The 19,338-nt window shown below is 45.6% G+C and overlaps 1 protein-coding gene across 1 annotated transcript in view; it reads left to right on the top strand.

Moving 5' to 3' along the window:
* The first annotated feature begins 581 nt into the window (after positions 1–581).
* CRIM1 (cysteine rich transmembrane BMP regulator 1) overlaps positions 582–19,338 on the top strand; it is a 208,434-nt gene continuing 189,677 nt past the window's right edge. The window contains exon 1 of the mRNA XM_068966792.1: positions 582–912. Within this exon, the coding sequence (XP_068822893.1) occupies positions 582–912 (331 nt within the window). The remainder of the gene's footprint in view (positions 913–19,338) is intronic.

Below are 19,338 nucleotides of genomic sequence, written 5' to 3'. Positions count from 1 at the left end.
GCGCAGCCCGAGCGGCGGAGGCTCGAGCCATAAACAAGCGCCCGGAGGAGCGGCGCAGGAGTGAGGCGAGCCGGGCGCGCGGAGCGGACGCCGCGGACCTTCTGCTGCGCCACCGCGCCCACTCGGCGGCTCGGGAGGCGGGGACCGGCCCGGAGGCTGCGCCGCTGCCGCCGCCACAACCACCGCCGCCGCGGGGTCGGCCGACGCGGAGGAGGAGAGAGGGAGGAGGCGCCGCCAGCCGGGGCTGGAGCCGAGCGCAGCCGCCGCCGCCGCCAGAAGTTTGGGTTGAACCGGAGCTGCCGGGAGGAAACTTTTTTTCTTTTTTCCCCCTCCCTCCCGGGAGGAGAAGAAGGAGGGGAAGCCACTGCTGGCGCCAACGCTAGTGGGCTTCGGGTCGGCGCGGCCCGCAGCGGGAGCGGGGGCCTCGCCCCGCGAGGGGAGGCTCGCCCCGGGGGCCCCGAGGGGGGCGGCGAGGACCGCGGGCTGCGGGTGCGGCGGCGGCGCGTGTGCCCCGCGCAGGGGAGGGCGCCCGCCCCGCTCCCGGCCCGGCTGCGAGGAGGAGGCGGCGGCGGCGCAGGAGGATGTACTTGGTGGCGGGGGGCAGGGGGCTGGCCGGCTGCGGGCACCTCCTGGTCTCGCTGCTGGGGCTGTTGCTGCTGCTGGCGCGCTCCGGCACCCGGGCGCTGGTCTGCCTGCCCTGCGACGAGTCCAAGTGCGAAGAGCCCAAAAGCTGCCCCGGGAGCATCGTGCAGGGCTTCTGCGGCTGCTGCTACATGTGCGCCCGCCAGAGAAACGAGAGCTGCGGCGGCGCCTACGGGCTCCACGGAGCCTGCGACCGGGGGCTGCGCTGTGTCATCCGCCCCCCGCTCAATGGCGACTCCATCACCGAGTACGAAGTGGGCGTCTGCGAAGGTACGGCCGCCCGCCGCGGGCCCCCTCCCACCTGGCCCGCGCCGCCCCCTCGGCGCTGGTGGCGCCGAACAAAGTTTGGCCGAGACTTTCCCGAGGAGAGAGGGCTCTTCGGAAAGGAGGGGCGCCCGCCACCCCCGGGAGTGAGCCCCGCGTCCCTGGGTTCCCAGCTCGCTGCTTCCCCGGATGCCGGGCCAGCCGCGGGAGAGGTTGGGTTGCGTGGGTGGAGGCCGGCTGGTGGGAGATCGCCCCCGGCCGCGCACAAACGCGCACACGTGTGGCCCATCGGGTTGGGGTTGGGGCTGGGTTGGGTGGAGTGGCCAGGCTGTGCGCCCGGAGGTGGGGGCGCCGCGGGCAGGGGGCACTGCGGAGGCTATGGCGAGCCCCTCGGGGAGTCCGGCCCCTGCCGCCCTCCCCGCACTAGCGCAGTGTGGAACCGAGTGCTGCACCACGTCCACTCAAGTCCATTTTCTGCTGGCGGAGGAGACGTGTCTCCAGCTCGCACTCCCTGTGTGACTCTTGTATTATTTTTTCCTTGCGCTTTTCCTTCACCCCCTTCCTCCTCCTGCGCATATAAATCAGTTTCAGCTCCGGAATATGTCAGCCCAGGGGAAGTTACAGACGGTGGTTACTCATTTATTTGCCTATTGAAAGCGGTCAAAGGCTTTCTCTCCTGAATGAAGGGAGGGTTGGGGGGAGGGCGGGGGGCTTGCACTTAGGAGTGAAAAGTTGTTTCTGTACTATTAGTGGCTGCTCTTTAAGATCAGATATCCGCGTCTTTCCAGTCGCGTTGCTTGTTCTTTTTGTGTGTTTAATAACGAGGATTGTTCTGCTGGTTTCTCCAGTGAAGTATTGTGCACCATGGTGTCTGATTGAAGGAGAAGGATTGGGTTAGCGGAGCCCTCCTTCTTAGGAGAATCACTGCTGATGGGTGTTGGCCTTCAGCCCTGCCCGCCTGCCTCAGGGTGCCTGGTCAGGTTTGGGGTCTAGAGAGACGCAGTGAGTTCCTTTTATTTGGCTAATGCCAAATAGTGAGCACCAGTGAAACGTAGGATCCCTGCTTGGGCTGACGTTGGGGCGGTGATGCTGTTCTGGGCCATCCTGGTGTGCGTGCAGAGCGCAGCAGCCTTACTCTGGAGGTGCGGAGGAGGGACAGGCACCCCTGCTCCTGTCTTCCTCAATACTCACAGCCCGTGCGCAGGAGATCAGGGAGGGGTTTATTCTGAAGCATCCTTCTGTGTGTCTGTTTATTGTGCTGGGAAACAGAGAGGAAGTAGATGCCTTAAGAGTCTGTTGAAAGGCTTCTTTGGTTCTCTTTACATACATGCATGCTGGTTGATTATTGTTTAGTTACTCAGTCCTGTCCCGCTCTTTTGAGACCCCATGGACTATAGCCCACCAGGCGCCTCTGCCCATGGAATTTCCCAGGCAAGAATACTAGAGTGGCTTGCCATTTTCTCCTCCAGGGGATCTTCCCGACCCAGGGATGGAACCTGCGTCTCCTGCGTTGGCAGGCGGGTTCTTTACCTCTGAGCCACCAGGCAGATTTTAAAGTTTGGACAGTTTTGGAAAATCAGGATGGCCTTTCTGGTTTGGAAGCGAGTGGGCAGTAATGAGTGGAGAGAACAGTTGCCAGGAAGTGCACCGATGCACCCTGAGGACATTGGGATACAAGAGTTTGTTTACCTCAAGCACAAAAGCCTCTCACCTGGTGTTAAGTCCCACCTTATAACATGTTTTTGTTTCTCACAAAGAAGAAAAATGGCCAAGAGATTAACTTCTGATACAATTTTATGTGTTTGACTTTGGGAATTCTGAATGAGTTGGACCAAAAGATGCGGCTTTGAACCCTGCTACTTGGAGTGTGTAATTTACTTAAGCCAGCCTCCCATAAATCTGAAAAGAACAAGCACCCTGAAACAAGGTTAAATGTGGTGGAAACTGCTGTGCTCTGAGAAGGACTTGGGAAGGTTCTAAAGATTCTAACCTTTGTTTTGTTACTTCATGATAGATTTCTGGTGAAGGAAATGTGGAGTTCAGGGAACATTCACACTAATCAAGTGCTTTGGCACCAATGTCCCCGTGTCATAGTATAGAGTTATTTTGGCAGTTTGTTGGTGAGCCTTTTATTCTTCTGAAGTGAGGTGATCCCTCATAGCTTCGTTTCTTCTGTTAACACTCTACACACTTGGTATTAATCTTGAAAATGCTTGGAAGTATGTATTGGCATGATGATTTCACATTTAGTGTCCTTTAACAACACTTTCCATCTAGCCAGCCTGTTTTCAGCTACCAAAACTGTGTGTTCAGGGCATTTTTTACTTTTTTATAGAACTCTAAAAGCCGCAATTGGATTGCAATCTATGGACCCAAAGTAGAAAGGACAGTGTTACCTAGCATGATGATTGTATTTAGACAGCTATTTCAATAGGGTGTCTAAAATTTCAAGAATTTTCACGTGATTACAAGATTTATGGAAAACAAGATAAGTGAATAGCCTTTTTTCTTCCTCCTTTTTAAGAATTAGAGGAGTCATTCTATGGCAGTAATTACCCTAGAGGATGCTGACATTCTCTTGTTTTTCTTAGTTGGCAAAAAATTTCTCAATGGCCAGGGTTTCCCTCAGTTTCCATTTTTATTCAGAAATTTGCACATAATTATCATAACTAACAAATAGAAATTGATATATTTTGTTCATGAGGAAGTCTTTTGCTGCAATTTCTGCACTAAAATGACCCCTACTGGTTGTATCTGTTAATGAAAACTCTTTTGAAACTTAACTGACTATACTGAGGAAAACATATTGCATGGTATAGAAATGTTGTCATGTCAACCTGTTTTCATCGACATAATTTAAATACAAATTACATTGTTCTATCTGCCAACTTGCAGTAATTTTTATTTATATCACTCCCCATACTGGCTTTATGAGAGAAAAAAAATCAGGTTTTTAACTTCAGTTCACAAAGTAAGTAGATAAAGTAGGGTCTGAAATGGACCCCTTCCAAATTGTGGTTCCTTGCCTTAGGTTTTTAAGGCATACTGGCTCATAGTAGGCTCTCAGTGAATGTGCAGTGAATACACGGAAGAACAGTTTTTTCCATAGAAAGAACACTGAGGGAAAAATATTTTCTGAAAAGGTTAAATGATGCGAAGAGTGAATCATGCGATGCATACACCTGGACTTCTTTTCCGCATCATTTAGACTGCTAACTAAGTAAATCCTGACATACTTGTTCCTTTAAAAAAAAAAAAACTCTTTGGCTATGTGTGTATTTAAAGTTGAGCAGAGAGCCAGATACCTCCATTTTTCTCTACTCAGTGAAGTGCTTTCTGGCCCCTGGGAAGATCCCTTTCCCATTTCCACTGATTCAGTGAGTCTTCCTGTTGCCCTTTGCAGCTTCCTAAGTGGCCTGCTCCTTGGTTAGGGTGCCTGCCTCTAGGTAAGTTGCCTAGAAGCCATAGAAATAAGTTTGGATTCTGAACTCCTGAGGGGGAAGACTGAGTGGGAGACCTCTCTGGGACATGAAAGACAGTGTTGAAAAAAAAAATACTCAAATGAGATTTTCTAGGAAGAATGTTTGGATTGGCCAGTGAAGTTTATGTTTCAGACAAGGGGTGAGGCCCATTTTTCCTCCTCTGTGAACTCGTATAATATGCTTCCATAAGGAAGGGGGTAGGTGGGGGGAGCATGACCAGCCTTCTCTAAGGAAAGGGCAGCAATGGCTTAAGATTGACAGTTCGTGAGGGCAGAGTGGTGAGGAACCTAGTGGACACTATAGAGTACTTTGCTCTGAGAACTTTGCATTAGAGCCAGGCGATCCCTATCACAAAGAAGCACTTTTTTCCCACCTGGAGATTATTTACTCAGTGTTCGTGTTTATGGACTGGAACTGTGTTTTCACCTCTGCCATGTAAGAACTGTCTCTTTCAAAACTCAATCCTCCTTTGATTTTCCCCAGGTATTTGAACTTCTCTTTCTGCCCACTTGTCATGGGGCAGTAAGTAAAACCAAGGATGTGGGGTGGGTATTCACAGCAGAGAATGGAATGTTTTCTGAAACTGTTGACGTTAGAAGGTTATGGTTTCTTTTCACTCACTGGAGCTGACGACTCCTTGGAAGAAGGTTTGTGGAGGATCTGAGGTGAGGCCTAGGGAACAGGCTCTAGGAGGCCAGGGAACAAATCACACCAGTTGGTTGCACACTAGCCACAGATCTCCTCTCATCCATCTGTAATGTAGGACTCAGAGTTAAGAGTCCATGGATTTGGATTTTTCCCAGTTAAATAGAGGGGATGGGCAAAGTTCATATTCTTGTACTGATGTTCGAAAAATGAAAACACCCAGAGCTCCTTGTTTTTGAGGAAGGTGTTTCAGTTTCCATCTCAAAAGTCTTTAGGTAAAGTTCTTAGATGCCAGAGACAGAGGCAAGCAGAGGGCCTATGAAATCACCTTAATACGGCATGGGAAGAGGAACCAATGTAAGTAAACAAGGAAATAATTAGTTCTTCCCCAGAGTAAATATTGACAAAATGTGGAGAGTCTATTCACTGCACGTATTCAAATGACAGGACTTCATGACTTTGATTTTGACTATCAAGCTTACAGAACCCTCACTGTCGTCGAGGAGTCCAGTCACGTAAAACACTTGGCAAGGGGAGGATGAGTGGCATAGCACTGGAAGGGCAAAAATAGCAAGTCTGGGGATCTTGCTGCCATTAACACGCATTTACTCTACAAGTGCCATGATGAACATACAGGTAAATTTACTGTAATAAACATTATTAATTTATTAAGAAAACCATCTGAATAATCCTTAGAATTTGAGATACAACCAGTTGTGGGGGTTATTGGGCTTCCCTTGTGGTTCAGCTGGTAAAGAATCTGCCAGCGATGCATTCCGCCTGCAATCCAAACTGCAAGACCTGGGTTTGATTCCTGGGTTGGGAAAATCCCCTGGAGAAGGAAAAGGCTACCCACTCCAGTATTCTGGCCTGGAGAACTAGCAATGTGGTGCAGGTTTCTGTGTTTATGGCTTAAAATGTGATGATCTGAATGAACAAGGGGATGCTTCAGGGAAGCATGGAGCAGGAATTACAAAGTTGGGGGGAAATAGGTAAAACAGATGGCCCAAAAAGATAATGGAGTGGGAGGACTAAAGAATGACAAATGGGAGAGGGGAAAAATACTGAATTCATCTTAGGGCAACTATGTCATCCTTTGAAGAATAATCCAAAACACATTCCAGACATTAATTGTGAAATTCCTGAAAAATGTGGGTGTGTTTAACGTCGTTCAGGCTAACATGCACTAACTAACATGAGAGATGGCACTAACACGAGAGATGGCAGTGCTGCTTTCGTGTGTAAATACCATCAGGTAGATGATGGTAAAACGAGTGGAAGGTGAATATATTTGAAGCAGGTTCCTATATGACACTGTGTTCCACAGGGCACATGCAGGATGAGGGTTTTGGAGACACCCCAGTAAAGCTCAATTAATTATTGGAGGAAGAAACAGTGGACTAGCCAAGCATGAGTGAATAACAAACTGAAATTCTTCCTGCTCAGAGATTGAACTCTCCAAAGCTGAATTTTTAAAGTTCTGGCTTGTCTCTGCATAGAAATCAATCACTTATTCATTGATCTACTCTGTACAAGGCTTTCTCCTGGAGTGGCAGGGGAGGAGGGGGAGCTGGGAAGCCTGGGGACCTCGCAGACCTGAGCCCTACTCCAGCCACTCTTATAATCAAGATAAAGAATGAGGCGAGACCTTCGCAAGTCTATATCATAAGTTCAAGCCAAGCAGAAGTGATTTCTCGGGTTTCTGTATGACTAGTTGGTGAGTGAGATATGTGGTTAAAATTTGTTGTAGGAATCGCAGGATCTGAGGTGATCTTTTCAGGCTCAGGTGGCAAAGCCGAAAAGGAGAATTCAAAGTCCAATAAGGTACAGAAGCCTGAGTGAGAACTGTTTCGGTGGGGAATGGGGAAGGCATCCTACCCATTCTCAGAGTTCTTGTGATATAGGTATTAAGAGTGCTTCCCAGCATGTCTGAGAATGAGGCTGCGTTCTTAACGCTCTACCAGCTGTTGTTCAAAGTGGCACTTTCCTTTTGGGAGCACTTCTCTCTTTGTTCTAGCTTGTTCCGCTAGGCAGGTGAGTGTCGTCGGCAGTGAACTGAGAACTGTCTGTTTATCAGCATCTCCTGATTTCACCACTCTGCTGCTTGTCCTGGCCAGTTAGTCTGATCAAATCATGGAAAACCTGCAAGTTTGGATAAGACCTCATTGGTCTTCGGGACAGGACAGAGATGTGGTGAACTATTAAGAATGCCCTCAAGGTAAACATTGGTTCATTTGGGTCCGACGTTAAAAAATAAAAATGAAAACTCAAGAGGTTCCTTCTTCTTCTGTAGTTACTAAGTGAACAGGGTTCAATTCCTTATCTCCCTCTCCCAACTCCCATTAATTCCTTGTGAGAAATACTTATATCTTGATCCAAGAGTGTAATGGTTAGAAACTTGGTTTCTGGGGTCAAGTCTACACTCTGCTTCTGTGCATCTACATTTTCTCCTCTGTTTAGTGGGGGTAATAATAGGGTTTCTGTAAAGGACTCAGTGAACCCTGTGAAGCACTTAAAACAACGGGCTTGCACATGGTAAACACTTAAGGACAGCAAAGCTACTAAGCAGTAGAAGTAAAATAATCTGATACGGGCTCATTCTCTTGTTCTATTTAACCCTCAGCCATCTGAGTATTTCATCATTGGTGGTTAAGGAGTTTGGGCTCTTAGAAAGGGAGCAGATTATTATTGAATTCAGGTCCCCTCCCCCCCCGACACCATAAATTCATCGAGTTAAAAAACTTAAAAGCCCTCTGAAGCTATTTGCTATCTTTCCTCCTAATGCCCATTTATTATACTTGGTCTAAATAGTTGCTGTAAAATTTGTATATTTGGAGTAAAAATAGAGAGGGAGGAATCTGAAATTTTTTGCATTGTGCTGAATCGCTTCAGTCGTATCTGACTCTTTGCGACTCTAATGGACTGTAGCCCTCCAGGCTCCTCTGTTCATGGGATTACCCAGGCAAGAGTACTGCAGTGGGTTGCCATTCCCTGCTCCAGGGGATCTTCCCGACCCAGAGGATTGAACCGACGTCTCTTGTGTCCCCTGCATTGGCAGGCAGGTTCTTTGCCACTAGTGCCATAGGTTGTAGGAACCGTGAATTTAACCATTTGTCTTTGGACCAATATTTGGGGAAGGGGGAACACCTAAACTCACACTTAGTAAGTGTGCATTTTCTGTCACATCGTATTTTGAAAGAAGATTCTGCTCCTAGCTCCCGGGGTGTCCACAGTGGCGGTCAGCGTGGGATTTGGCCTGGCTTGAGCAGAAGAAACAGCTTGTAGAGCTGCAACTCACCCGCAAAGGGGCCACAGTCTCACTTGTCCCCAAAGTAGGTGCAAACGAGGCAAAACCAGAGGTCAGGCATTCAGCCAGACCATTCCTCCATTCTTTTTGCAGCCCTACCTCTTTCTCGGCTCTCCTCTGCCCATAAGTATTTACTGAGCGGCTGCTGAAGCTCTGGTCTTCGTGATACCACTTACTCTCTCTAAGCTTGAGTTCCCCCGGCTGTTAATAGTGATAGGTACCACCTAGGTTTGCTCTGAGGATTAAATGAAATGAAACTGTGCCTTTGAAATGTTAATGTACACACAGATCACCTGGGGATCTCATTAAGCATGCAGGTTCGGATGCAGTGGGTCCGGATAGGGCCAGAGAGTCCGCGGTTCTAATAGACCTCCCAGGGAATGCCAGTGCTGCTGGTCCCAGGACCACACTTGAAACAGCAGAAAGATAATGCGTGTAAAGCATGCAGCATGAGTATGGCGTATGATAGTAAGACCTGTGTAATAATGAGTTTTCAACCAAAATAAATGAGATAGGTACCCGACTTTCACAAAGGCTGTGGTCTGAAGGTAGTGAAAACTGGGACCATCTGTTGTAGCCCAAGACAATAATTTACAGTTAGTAAGGCCTGAGCTAGGAAGTGCTGGGCATCTCAGGGGCAGCTAAGAGGGGCCCCAACTCCACCTTTGGCTACTAAGAAGGATTTAGTGGGATGCAGTGGCAAGCCAGGCCTGAGGAGGTCTCTTCCCCTCCTTCCTGCTCCTCACTTGTCTGTGTAGGGTGTGGTAGGGAAAAAGTAGGCCTTGGGGCCAGACAGACCTGTGTTTAAATCAACTGTGTTCAACTGTAAGCCACCAGTTTGCTTAACTGGTTTGAGTTTCAGTTTCCTTACCTGTGAAATGGAATAGTAATAGGTTTTATCAGGTAATTACAATGAGGGTTGGAGAGAATTATTACATATAATAAATATATATATGATTACATGTATGTGTGTTATGTATATACATGCATAGATGCACAAAAATATGTGTAATGGCTAATAGAGTACCTGGCACTGAAAAAGATAGTTAATATTCCAATTTCTATTCTATTTTTTGTCTTCTCTCTCTCTCTCTTTAATTTGTTAGCTTTCTCTCTGTATAAGTTAAAAGAAAATTTCTGCTTTGTGGATTGACTACACTTAACCAAATCTCTTTAAGGGGATTCCGACAATTATGGTCTCTTGATGTTTGTCAGAGAGGAAGGGACAGTGAATCCCCAAGAGCGAGGGGTATGGTCTCTGTACCAAAAGCATGTTCATAGGTTTGATCCAATATGATTGTAATTCTCAGTTCCTTTAGTGCTTCAGAGAATGTGGCCATCTTGCTCTATTTTGCAGTTTGAATGCTTACTTCCACAGAGCTATTTCAAATTAGTATTTTTTAAAAAAGGTGACCTATGTTAATATGGATGGCATATGGACTGATGGAAGTGCGTTAAATGGTATTTTATTGTTAGAAGTTTTCTGTGGGTTGCCAGACATAGCTGGAGACCTCAGAGCCCCCAGGAGCATTGCCAAGGCAAGATGGGGTCACTGGGGTTCCAGAAGAAAGAGCAGCAGGCCCTCTGGCTCAGAGACCAGGGCAGGCTTGTGGATGAGCAGGAGGTGGTGCCCAGGGTACATTTGCGTTGCTCTGATTGATCCGATGTGCTCCATGCATCTTCCACGTGGACTGACGCTGCAGCTTTCCTTTGGACTTGCATTGTGTTTTCTCTGGAGAGTCTGTGCTGCAGTGGAAGGCTAGAAAAGAACACCTAGAATTAAAACATCTGACGCTCTTGTCTCTCTGGTTCCTAGTGTAGGTGAGGTCCCACTTCGGAAAGACAGAACTGTGACTTTTTTCTTAAAGTCCTCTATTTATCTAGTAAATATGGGCTGAGTACTTACAAGGCAAATGCCTTTTGTTGGCTGTTATGCAACATGAAGAAGGAAACACAATGATGATACCGTCCTTGAAATCAGTAGTTTAAAACTCTTTATTTTCTTCATGACAACCAAAACATATTACACAGTCAAAACTGATTTTTTTCTTTTTACTGAGACTCTCTAGAACCTATCATTGTAGTGCTTCTTTCATCACAAGTGTGGATATTCAAATATGCAGCCTACAGGCAAGGTGAGAAGCTTCCCCATTTCAGAGTTCTGCTTAAGTATTTGTCAAATCCAAAAAGAACACCTTCATTTTGAAATATCCTGGGAATATTTGTTTTATGAATGTTTAAGGAAGAAAGCTAAGGGTTCATTGTGTTTTCAGGTGTTTTACATTTCAAGTCCCTGAGAAGAGGAATCACAAGAGTCTACCCTTTGGAAATTTTAGCTATGTCCTTAGCAACCAGCCACTTTGGCTGTAGCAAGGTAAAAAAAAAAAAAAGATATAGGCTGTAACTAGACTGTGCCTATCTTATTTAGCATTTCAAAACAAAAACCATAAACAAACATCTCAGATTCAAAACAGAAAGGAATTTCTGGCAGGTCACAATGAAACCTGAGCCTGCAAAATCTCAGTCTATAGGAGTTAACTTAGCATCTTATCCAAAGACCACAAGGGAAACTGTTCAGAACCGATAAAACAAAAGGCGTCTCAATATTGGATACTTGTGATACCTCTTCTTCTTTTTCTTTAAAGACTCCAAGAGACCTGACAAGATAAGGCAAAACTGTCTTGAAAAGGTGTAGCCAGAACTGGCCTTTGAATATTGATGATTCGTGGGTCTACTTGAGCCCTGTAAGTGTGAGGAACCCTGTACAGGGTGTGTGGGCTCTGTCCCCTCAGAGTGTGTGTTTATGACTCTGCAGAGGCAAGACACTCCATCATGCTGTCAGATGCACATCTTGAAAACACTTTCCTTACTTTCCATAGTTGGAAGCTTTGCCTGTTTTCAAGGAAAGGGCATTTACATTCTGAGGGAGGAAAAGGGGATAGATTTTTAGACAGTTTTCTTGCTGAAGGCCAGAGTTTTTGAAGGATTGTTAAATGATTTGAGAAAGATTGGGTGTGCTGTGTGTTCAGAAATACTGAGTTCTTAGATTTCAGACAGATTTCAGGAAAAGTTATAACTGTGTCCATTAAATTTAAACATTAAAATGAAAGGCCAAATACATGTCCATATTTTAATCAAAAGAATGAGTGGATTTGTATAGATCATCATTTGTTGCCGGTAGGATTTAGGGCTGCTCAGAAAAGTAGACTTTGCATTCTTGTACATGAATCTAGTACGATTAAGGAGAAAAAATGTAGCCCAGGTCTTCCTCCATCCTCTAATGGCCGGTAACTGAAATAAAACCTTCTCATTGGAGAAAGAAATGGCAACCCACCCCAGTGTTCTTGCCTGGAGAATCCCAGGGACGGGGGAGCCTGGTGGGCTGCCATCTATGGGGTCGCACAGAGTCGGACACGACTGAAGCGACTTAGCAGCAACAGCAGCAGTGTCCCTTGACTTGACTTTGCCTTGATTTGTCCAAAGAGAATTAAATAGTTACCTACCTGAAGGCAGGGGAACTGAATCAGATGCTATCTTAAGGCCCTTCTGGTCATAAGATCAATGTTTTTATGACCTAGAAGTCCTGGGCAAGAGTCAACTATTACCTTGTGTCTGCAGAGCCAGAGAAGGAAAAAGCAGTAGTGTCTACATGACTGTATGCCAGATGCCGTAGACGGAAGGACTTGGAGCAAGAGATCAAGAGTTCTCCTGTAGTTATGTTTATTGTGAGGCGGTGGAGACAGCAAAACACAGTTATTGGGAAGTCAGTGACATCTTTTAAACGCTGGTGATCTTTGGACCGCATTAACTGCGGTCTAATCTGGATCTGAGAGAATTTACACCTCTCTCATGTCTGCGTTGGTCTGCTGCCTTCCATTCTTTTCTCGCATTTTCTCATTTACTTCATTAGTTATAATGACTGTAAGGTGGGTAGGTGACAGATACTGCAAAGGCAGAAGCTTGAGCAAAGACAGGCCAAAACTTGCCCAAATTCACATGCTCATTTCTGCCTCTGACACTCGGAGAGAGTTGAGTAATTGCTGTTCTTCCTAATACTGCAGGCAGCAGCCAAATTCTCAGCATTCTTTTACCTTTGCTGCTGTTTTCACTTGCCAGGGAGTTTCCTTAAGCAGCAGCTGAATTTAAAGAAGCATAACAGTGATCATGCACAAAAGGAGGGGCCCGGGCTGCAGGGCACTTGCGTCCCATATGGGGACGGTGAGGTGAATGAGGCTCTGCGGAGGGCCCTGCCACCCCCACGGGGGAGCGCTCTGCACGTGTGCAAGATGGCCAATCTTCAGTGAAGATGTTTCCCGTCCAGGTCAACCGCGAAGCTTGGAAAGTTGTCTCTTGGGGTCTAGAAGCTTCACCCTTACTTTGCACATTGTCCAGCGACAGGGCTTTGTGCTGCTAGGTGGTGTGGACCTCTGGCTCTTAACCTTGATGTGATACGTATGGGTCTAAAGAATGCCATGCTCAGCCCAGCCCATGGTGGACACCAGTAGTCAGCCCGCTGTGCCTTGTGAATATTACATTTTTGCCAAGAGCAGCCTTCCAGAATGAGGTACTAGTTAATTCCAGTTGGGCATTTATTCATTAATAAGTCTGCTGAGCGCTAAATACTCTTTTGAGAGTATGCAACAGGAGAAAACTCGGCAACTATTATGTGGATCTCTTCCATGAAGCCATGTGAACTGATTTAAGTTCTGGTTTTCTATGACATTCTGCTTTATACACCCAAAGATGATTTTTTTTTTTTGCTCTAATCTGTAAAACTTTTGTAAGTTTATTAATAACTGAGTAGATGTTTTATGTTGTTAAATGGAGAACACTTCTAAGTGGAGTACTATGGCTTGCTCTGTCTTTCCTCCTTTTCTTTTTTAAAGATAATATTAAAAGTTAAATCCTGTTCCGGCTCTTATCCTCTCTCTTTCAGGGTAGATTTCTGGATAGCTAGTAGTGGTGGCATCTGAAATAGCCATCGAGGAGGTGTGGGTGGTATTCATTTAGTAACCCGAGCTTTCGCCTGAAGAGCTTCTGCTTAACTCTTCTTTGCTGTTTCAATAGGTCTTTATTTGGTTTTCTTCCTGCTAGGTTGATGCATATTAGCTTAAGAACTTTTAAATTGTGGGGGTAGTAAGAAAACTTTGAATGCCTGAGGCCCTACACTTCTCTCTCAGAAGCAGCCAGAAGGTTTAGTGTGTGTCTGTTAGCAGGAGAGTCTTCTGGAAGGTCCATTTGGTACCTCTCGCACCCACAGCTTTGTGCTGTGGTTTGGCCCTCCTCCTTTCCTGATGAGTCCGTGCCATGACCCAGTGTAGCTGAATCTCATGTGCTCTGAAAGCCATTGGAAAGGCACGTGTTCCACCATCTTCCCATTTGCCTCCACCTCCTCCCCAGTATGGCTGCATGCAGCTCCCTCTCTGGCTGTACATACCCACCTCTGAAGAGAAGCTGGTGCCAAGGGTCGCATCCTCGGTGAGGACCCTTCCAATAATGGTGTCCGGGCTAGCAGACTGGCAGAAGAGTCTGTAGTAATGTTTGGGGGGCGGAGGGGGAAGCAGTGTTTGCCAGTACATAGAACTCATTTGACACTGTTGATTAGAAAGTGCTAAAAACATAAAAGAATCTTTTATGAAGTGGTATACTGGTTTAAGAAGATGTGTCCAGGATGATAAAATGTATCCGCAGCATCAGCAACTGGCCCCTGGTCCAGTTACAGATGTGACTTTGAGAGACAGGAAGTTGTGATACTTCCTTCTTTAAGGCTTTGCATCTAGAGTGTGTGCACGTGCATGTGTGTGCTCAGTTGCTGTGGCACAACACGAAGAATACTTTGCATTGTATTATGGGCATGCTGAGAACAGCTTCCATGCTTGAAGCAAATTAAGTGTACTATCTTCTCTGTAGATCAGCAAACTGAAAATGACTTCTTAATAAATAAAGATGGTGCATTGTTTTATGACATTAAGAAAACAATTTTAATTAAAGTGCTTTGGCTTTTAAACTGCCTGGTTAATTGGGATAGCTATCTGGACAAGTGGAGCTCAGGAAAATGACTGACTTCCTTTCTTGGTGATTGGGACCAAAGTTTTACTATCCTTAAGGCAGTGTGGTCTGATTTATAGTAGATTATCACTAAACATAACTTCTGGCCTTACAAGGGAATTTTACATGTGATAGGAAAAGTAGAAATTTAGGGGGAGAATTGGAACACTGCGGGCGGCAGGGGAGGGGGCGTGGGAGGGGCAGTGGGGGGGGTTGCGGGGAGGGAGGTGCGCAGAAAGGGAGAGATACAAGAAGCCAGAGGTGTGTTTTGTTGGAAAGAGATAAATCATTTCCAAAGACTGTGCTGGGAAAAGGTGCGCCCTTAGCAAACAAGTTTATTGACTATCTCTTAAGGAAATTGTATTTGATGCTTTGGAAGGAGAAAGGAAAAAGACTCTCTGCCAATAGAGTTCTGGAAAACTTGAGGGAGATAAAGTATTTACATGCTTTAATAACATAAAACATGTCCAAAAGAAATATATAATTACAGCTGCATTTGGCACTGAAAATAGTCCATGTATTATATTTTCTAAACTGTGGGTGAATATGTGATCGTGTGCCTTTGCATCAGAAAAGTAGAAGGTGTCAAGGGTTGCAGAGGGAGAAACAGAAAGCGTGATGACCAGGAAGGAACTGGGAGCTTTATTTTTTCTTGTCCTATGCATAATGATCCCAACATTAGTTTTTAAATTAATCTTAGTGTAATAAGCATTTAACTTCCCTTAGAGCCGTAGTAATTTGCATGTTATTACTAAAAGCCCACAGGTAAAGGAAAAGTAGACTCCTAAATTCATTCAGTACCTATGATTTATTTCAAGATTATCTTGGACAAACACCCTTTGAGAACTCAGAAAATTAGGAGGTATGTTTGACACATACTTCCTAATATCTGTTGCCCTCAAAGGTGTGGAGGCAAAGTAGCCGCTGGAAAATCAATATGGTGTTGACTTTCAGATTCCCCAGAGTTACCTTCACATATCCTTCAAAATGTATTCTCGTCCTCAGCCTCCACAATTTTATGCTGCTTCCTTTGTGAAGCCTTCCTGCTCTGCTGGGAAAAAAATAATGCCATCCTCCCGGTCCTCCCCCTGCCCATGGATAGCACTTTCTTCTTGCCTTGTTATAGCACTTTTCACACTGTGCTAGAGTTCACATTTCAGTCTCCCGGCCTCGTTGTGATCCCCTTGAGTGCCAGGATAGTGTGTTATTCCAGAGCTTGGCACACAGGAAGAACTCAATGAGCATTTGTTGACTAAATCTCAATGCAAGGTCATCCAAGATATCCTACAAAAACTTTTCCATCTGAATAGTTTGGTCTGTATTGTGGAAACTAAAATAGATGACACTTACCTGTAAAGAGAATCCTAGGGAGAAGTCTCATATTATTGGCAGAAGACAACTTGAGACCGTCTCATGTCCCCTCCTACCCCTTTTTTCCCCAAATCATTCTTTTTCTAAATGTTTGTTTTTAATTAATTAATCTGGCTATGCTGGGTCTTAGTTGCAGTGTGTGGAATCTTTTTGTTGAAGCATGCAAACTCTTAGTTGCCACATACAAGATCTAGTTCTCAGAGCAGGGGTCAAACCTGCCCCACCCCACTTCCCCACTTTGGGAGTCTTAGCCACTGGACCACCAGAGAAGTCTCCCCCAAATCATTCTTAGAATTAATTTTTTTAGAGTTTGCTGCAGTGGGTCAGTTTCAGCTCTATTTATTTTGGCAAATATTTAAAGGCAATTTTTATTTGTGGGGATTTTTCTTCTTGCCAGTTTATCATACAGGTGTCATCTTTCATTCACCAAGCCTTCATCCATTGGTAAGAATTGTCCTTGTGGGTAGCTATTTATAAGGTCTTTACCAGCCGGGGATCTTGTGCCTGTAGCGGTGGAGATGCTGTGGCAATCAGCTGCTTGTAAACAACTGATAAACAAGTACGAGTTAGTTCCAGGTGACCATATGAATAATCGGTGATGATGAAACAAACTTCTGGATTCTCAGCGAATCCAAGATTGGGTCTAAGACGAGAATGTTGACACATGAGGAGGGAGTTTAACAAACCGCACTGGATAGTCTGAGTACTGTGCCAGTGAGTGACACAGCCTGTTTACTGCCCCCCGGTGATCTGCACGTGTCCTCAGGAATTTAACTGTACAGCTTCTTTGAGGAAGGAACAGGAGGGTTGGAAGTGTATGACTGTGAATAATAAAAACGACTCACAATGGTTTTCACAGGAAGTCCATAGGAATGCAATATAAGGAATTTAAAAAGCACAATCCCATTTGGATTCACTCCAAGCCCTGTGACTTCAGAGATGGAGGAATTCTTGATGACTCATGGCTAGAGTTCCAACTTGTTATTGAGCAGTGTGGAGTTGTTTTTTCCTTCACAGTTAGCCATGAACCCATTGCTTGTTTGTTTGTTTGTTTGTTTTTCTGAAGGTCTGAAAGTGGTTTGCAAATTCAGACAGTGCAACTTGAGACATTTACGGACACAACAGTAAATTACGACCTTTGGGTCATACATTTGGCGCTAAGCTTTTCAACTGGGAAAGGAAAGCAATTTGGTCAAGATCAAGTATACAGGTTCCTAGACAACATAGAGCTATCCTGGATATAAGCTCAGGCACCCAGACCCTTTTATCACTCTGGTGAATGTGCCCAGGGAGGTCCATTGTCTTAGGCTAAGTTTAAGGGCAAGTTTAATTTTGATGTCACCGCTGTAGCGTGTCCCTTCAACTTTCCCGCCTTAAAGAGCCTCGTCTCGCAACCTGATGGTGATTGTTCACAGTGTGGGTGTCATGAATTGGTGGCTTTCCAGTAACTCACTTTAGAGCCTTTTATTCTTCACCACTGGTTGTTGGACAGTGGTGGGAGGAGGGCAAGCTGGAACTGATTGCTAACTGAAGTTATTAATATAATGCTTAGCTAGCAATGAAAGGTGAAGGTTCTAAGTGAGATAATTTTTGAGAGTCCAATTGATGTTCCTCTAACTCTTGAAAAATACTTTTTAACTTTCATGTGGCTTCATTACTGTTGAAAGTTTAGAAGTCGGCTCTCAGACCCTGGGGGCAAGTGTGTTCTCCCCAAGTGCTGTCTTGTCTTCCTCTTTATCAGCGGGGGGAGTATTTGGCTTAAATGGTGGAGGCTGCTCAACTCGGAGACATGTGCCCCTCAAACCTGGGCTTCCTCAGTTTATTTGAGGTGATGGGTGAAGGTCCAGAGCTGTTCTTGCTGCTGGAACAGCACGTTTTATCCTGAGACTTTAATAAAATAAATGAATGGAGGCAGAGGACTGGGAAACACACTTGAAGGAGGGAAGGGCCCCTTAGGTCAGAAGCCAAGGTAAACAGTCCTTGTAACTGAAAAGGAGACTTCCTGGAAGCCAAGGACCAGCAGGAGAGGGTGTGAAGTGTGACCCGCAAGTACCGTTTCCAGCTGTATAGATAGCCATGTTGCTCTGAGTCCGGAAAAGTACCTCACAGAGCTATGAGAAGCCGGTTTCTTGAACCAGACTCTTACTGGCTGTCCTGCCTACAGCCACACCCAGTGACAGCACTTGGTGGGGGGGTGGGAATTTCATGCTCATGCCAGAGAAAGCAAGCGATGGGGCTCTCTGAAGAGTAAAGACTGACTCGTCAGTGCCCTAGGGAAGCCTTGCAGGGGAATCAGTGGACTGGCACCGGGCAGTGGGCAGGCTGCACATATGCCTGTAATTTAGAGTTACTGGAAGCAAAGACCCTGTCTTTTGTTCCAGTAGAAAACTCTCATTGCAGTGGACAGCTGTACGCACATTGTAAATGACATGTGCACACACATCCATATACGTAATGCACAAATGTGTGAAAAAGTTCCTCCTGGGGTCAGTGTTCTTGTCTGGAGAGTCCGTCTGTTATGTCCATTTCTCTGTGATGATAGCATTTTCTTCTAATTGGAGTGTTAGGTTCTGTTAATTCCCACAGAAACAACAACAACAAAATTCTGTGTGTGCCATTATTAATCTATATAGGTAAGCACATGTAGATTGTAAGCAACTTACATAAAGCTGTGGGCATCTCGCTCCTGCACCTTGTCTGCTGCAGTTAAGAAGGTCCTCATCAGATCTGCGTTGGCTAATGTCCTACTCTGGCCATGTGTCAAAAAGGTTAGACCATCAAAAGGACTGATACAGAAATTCCCTAGAAATTTTCATGCTCAGAGATTCTTGGAGCTTAGTTACATGTGGGGAAAGGCCTTGCCTTGTAAAAAGAGACCCAAATCCCTTTAATGATCAAAAGTGTTACCTAAATTTCCTCTCTATAGTTGTATTTCTTGAACATCTCATTTCCCATAACTAAGTATTCGCCCTGAGGCCAAATACTAGGTACTCTGCCTTCTTTTTAAGAAAACTATTATAAAGGTAACATAACTTTACTTTGCCAACAAAGGTCCATCTACTCAAGGCTCTGGTTTTTCCAGTGGTCACGTATGGATGTGAGAGTTGGACTGTAAAGAAAGCTGAGCACCGAAGAATTGATGCTTTTGAACTGTGGTATTGGAGAAGACTCTTGAGAGTCCCTTGGACTGCAAGGAGATCCAACCAATCCATTCTGAAGGAGATCAGCCCTGGGTGTTCTTTGGAAGGACTGATGCTAAAGCTGAAACTCCAATACTTTGGCCACCTCATGCGAAGAGTTGACTCATTGGAAAAGACTCTGATGCTGGGAGGGATTGGGGGGCAGGAGGAGAAGGGGACGACCGAGGATGCGATGGCTGGATGGCATCACTGACTCGATGGATGTGAGTTTGAGTGAATTCCGGGAGTTGGTGATGGACAGGGAGGCCTGGTGTGCTGCGATTCATGGGGTCGCAAAGAGTCGGACACGACTGAGCAACTGAACTGAACTTTACTAGACAGTCTGGAAAACAGAAGAGAAACAGTGACCCAAAATGCTCATATTCCAAGGGCAATCAGT

The sequence above is a fragment of the Capricornis sumatraensis genome, chromosome 1 (genome assembly GCF_032405125.1).
Source record: "Capricornis sumatraensis isolate serow.1 chromosome 1, serow.2, whole genome shotgun sequence".
NCBI lineage: Eukaryota > Metazoa > Chordata > Mammalia > Artiodactyla > Bovidae > Capricornis > Capricornis sumatraensis.
This window is presented reverse-complemented; position numbering and strand designations above follow the sequence as displayed.